Source organism: Labrus mixtus, chromosome 7, assembly GCF_963584025.1.
Source record: "Labrus mixtus chromosome 7, fLabMix1.1, whole genome shotgun sequence".
In the NCBI taxonomy this organism is placed as follows: Eukaryota; Metazoa; Chordata; class Actinopteri; order Labriformes; family Labridae; genus Labrus; species Labrus mixtus.
In genome coordinates, this window is record NC_083618.1 from 10,208,219 (window position 1) to 10,211,861 (window position 3,643).

General features: G+C 35.7%; 1 protein-coding gene across 1 annotated transcript; it reads left to right on the forward strand.

The window, feature by feature from the left end:
* Positions 1-434: 434 nt before the first annotated feature.
* Positions 435-1,833, forward strand: rabif (RAB interacting factor). The gene is made up of 2 exons (XM_061042743.1): positions 435-634; positions 1,338-1,833. Exons 1-2 carry the CDS (start codon positions 485-487, stop codon positions 1,587-1,589), a joined length of 402 nt encoding a protein of 133 aa, XP_060898726.1. The 5' UTR covers positions 435-484; the 3' UTR covers positions 1,590-1,833.
* Positions 1,834-3,643: the final 1,810 nt, after the last annotated feature.

Below are 3,643 nucleotides of genomic sequence, written 5' to 3' on the forward strand. Positions count from 1 at the left end.
CGTATTTTAACTCATTTCAAAAGTGTGTTTCAAATTATTTCAATTTTCGGGATGTAGGTATTTGTCGTATCTTCTGTCAAGTTGAATCCGTGTTAGCATAGATGCTAGCATGTATGCATTGGGCAGGGCTTGCGTTTTGATGATTAACCATTTATTTTTAAATAGACGTTGTCATTAGTTTGGCTTAAACAATACACTCAGGTTATGGCCTGTTGTAGTGATTGACACCATTTATGGTTAATGGATTATGAAAAATATAAACTTGAGTGATTTTCTTTGTCACTGACTTCCGGACTACAAATATTCGGAAGACTCGTAGTTCCGTTCCACTCTCTGTGCGCCACATCTTTCTTTTCGTTGTAATGTCGCTTCAATATTTAGCATAAAGTGTTTGACACTGAACAGACTATATGACGTACTGGTGACTCGTGAAGGATATTGTGTCACACGTCTTCTCTGCATGTAAATCTGTGGTTCGTCAGGAATGGAAATGGACAACAATCAGCAGTCAAAAGACTTCATAGTTGAGCCCGGCCTGGTTTCTGAGGATGGTAAGAACGTCAAGACTGTCGTGTGCCAACGCTGTGGATCCAAGGTGCTGTGCCCTGGGATGGCTGTGTTTGCAGAGAAGGAGGTATGATATTTAACAAGAATATCAAGAGAGTGATATGTCAGAGTCCTGCCTTCAAATTGTAAATATTGGTTGAGATGCTGTCTTGCTTCAGTACAATGTCAATTCTTTGTGATCTCGTGCGTGATTTTACGTACAGAAATGTTACTACTATTAAAGGATCTTAAATCTTACTTTTACACTAAATAATACAATTTCTAGAAAGGCTCATCACAGACATGCATTACTAGTACACATTTCAACAAAGCTATGGTTATTTCAAGTTAGGTCTTTAAAGTTTTTGATTTATTTAATGAGCATTAAATATCGGCAGGAAAACTAAGTTTTATTTGTGCATATGAGAGGTAAATGCAAATGTCAAGAAACTTTTGGAAAGTTGAAAGAATATTGCTCAATTATAACCTTAAAAATATGCCACTTTATAAAATATGCAAATTATAAACAAAGGAAAGAAGCCATTTGGATAACTATCGCGCGGGCAGGATTATAAAGTGCCTTCAGAAAGCAACAGGTAGCCAGGGGAGGTTTCTGTAAGTGTTGAATTCAGACTTTTTTAATGTCTTTTCTAAGATGGTATTAATATATGTAGAGAAAGTACACAATATTAGATTTGGGTAGATTGCAACCCCTCCATTCACATACTGAGTACAAATCTGGTGAGTTCTTCTGTTTTTATGTCATCTGAGGCTTTGTTTTCTCCCACTAGCTGTTCCTACCATCCATGCGGAAAAAGAGTGGCCTCAGCAGCACGGCAGAAGGCTCAGTGGATGGGGACACTCTGACTGCTCACTGGTTCGTGGACGACATGTACACTTTTGAGAACGTGGGCTTTACAAAGGACGTTGGGAGAATCAAATATCTCATCTGTGCAGATTGTGAAATTGGACCAATCGGCTGGCACTGTTTGGATGACAAGAAAAGTTTCTACGTGGCAGTGGAAAGGGTAAAACATGATTAGCTTGAATGCAAAAGTTAGTCCCCAAGAACTTAAAAAATGTGTTGGCAGGATTTTCATCTTTTGTTCCCAGAGTTGACCCCAGCCTAAAGGGCAGCGCATCCTGTCTGAAAGGCCCTTAATCCACCACACTCAATTTTACATTAACTGTTATGTGTACAATGTTTATGATAATTAGACTGCGTCTCTTTCATCCTGACAGCAGTGTGACCATCCTGTTCTAATAAAGATGTTTTTTGGAAGATGATTTTCAAATTCATCCTTCAGCTGTTTAATGGGTCATTTCGGTGTGGAAGTTCCTTCATCCCAGTGTATCTTAACCTTCAAAAAATCTAGTCCCATTAGTCATTTGAAAATGTCTGTTTTTAAGCCATGAGTGGAAGAAATAATTACACAAGTACTATTTTATAATAGGTGCTAAAATGATCAGACTGATCATTTGTTGGTGAAAAAAATTACAATTTTAACAAGCTTTAAATTAGTGTTGTGTTGAGAAAATGAAAAACAAAGCTTTGTTTTTTTTTTCAGCATCGCAAATATTTGCTGTTTTATTTTTCATCTCAAAAACCTGAAAAGTTTTGTACTTTGGTCAAATTGGTTAGAAGATCATTCAGTTGGGGTCTATGTACTTGTGATAGCATTTGTCACATTTCTTTAAACATTTGCACATTCAGCTCTAGTGTCTGCATGTATAGGCTGTACAACATTATTCAAGACAGTTTTATTTTTCCTGGTAAGCTTCTCATAACGATATAATCTACGGAGACACATTTTAAAGCTTGTTAAAAACAGGAATTAACTTTTTGTTGCAGCCCTCAAAAAGCAATTCAATATTGAAAAGTGTTTGCCCTTCACACAGAAATGCACTTCCTTTATTTGTTGAAATGAGCAATATAGCCTGATATTCAGCCTGTTATGTTTATATAGGTCTAATGATAGAAAGTATTAATTGTATTTTTGTTTTTTTACATTTTCGGTTCTGAAATTGTCATGAAGTCACACACGTTTACACAAGTCTAAAATAGGCCTAGAGTATGAAGAAAATCCAAATCATGTTAAAACATAAATAACAGACAAATATACTTCAAATGTTCATGGGACTTTATTTAATTAAATTAATGTTGCTTGGTTAGGTTAAAGATGGCAATTCACATTTGAATAGAAATTAGATTGCCTTTTTCCTTTTTATTTTTAAATATTCTTTGAGATAAATAAAATACAACAGCTTCTTTAAGATGGTGTTCCTTATACCCTATCTCATCTACAGACATCACAGGAACAGGTTACAGGATGATCTGTGAATTCTTCAGGAAAGAAAATGTCAGGGTTGGTTTCGAAGATGAGTGGACCAGTCCATAAGCCCAAATAATTCATTATATCAGGGTGTAGTTCTACTGTCTGCCACTAGATGTCATGGTTTCAATATTTTAACTCATTATTTGAGGCTTCCCTTAAATGTAATGTGCACCTGTCAGCTACAGACGCTTCCCCCACACTTTCATTTGAAACCCAATAAATAATTGCTTTTTGTTTGCCTTTCAGTGTTCTTAAATATAGAGACCATTATGGATGCAGAGTGATTTATTCATATTTTTAAAAGGTCTTTTGACAATAAATGTTTTACAGAAGTTATACATTTGGAGGCCAATGCTATTTAAGCGTTTAGGCATTTAACTGATGTTATCTATTATTAAAATGCTAAGAATATAGCCTAGTGTGTCTCAAACTTTTTCTTCCCGGCCTCTGTTTGGCACACACACACACACACACACACACACACACACACACACACACACACACACACACACACACACACACACACACTAATACACTAATCACACGGCTAGTCCTTCAGTCCTTTTCTAACAAATAATATATATATTTATATGTTTTTTTTTATTTTACTCTAACTGAAGTGCCAAAACTGAAGAATAACAACTACAGTGGGACAGCAAACTAACAAGCGCTTATCATATTACCTTTTTATAGGGGTATATCTGTTGCCGAGTCGGAACTAAGGAACTGTTTAGGCCTAATTTTAAAACCAAATATGAATA

What these genes read in the sequence shown, in the direction of transcription:
- rabif (XM_061042743.1), top strand. Translation starts at nt 485, where the DNA reads ATGGAAATGGACAACAATCAGCAGTCAAAAGACTTCATAGTTGAGCCC. An exon ending in CTGTGTTTGCAGAGAAGGAG is followed by an intron (nt 635 to 1,337) that starts GTATGATATTTA and finishes TTCTCCCACTAG; the next exon opens with CTGTTCCTACCATCCATGCG.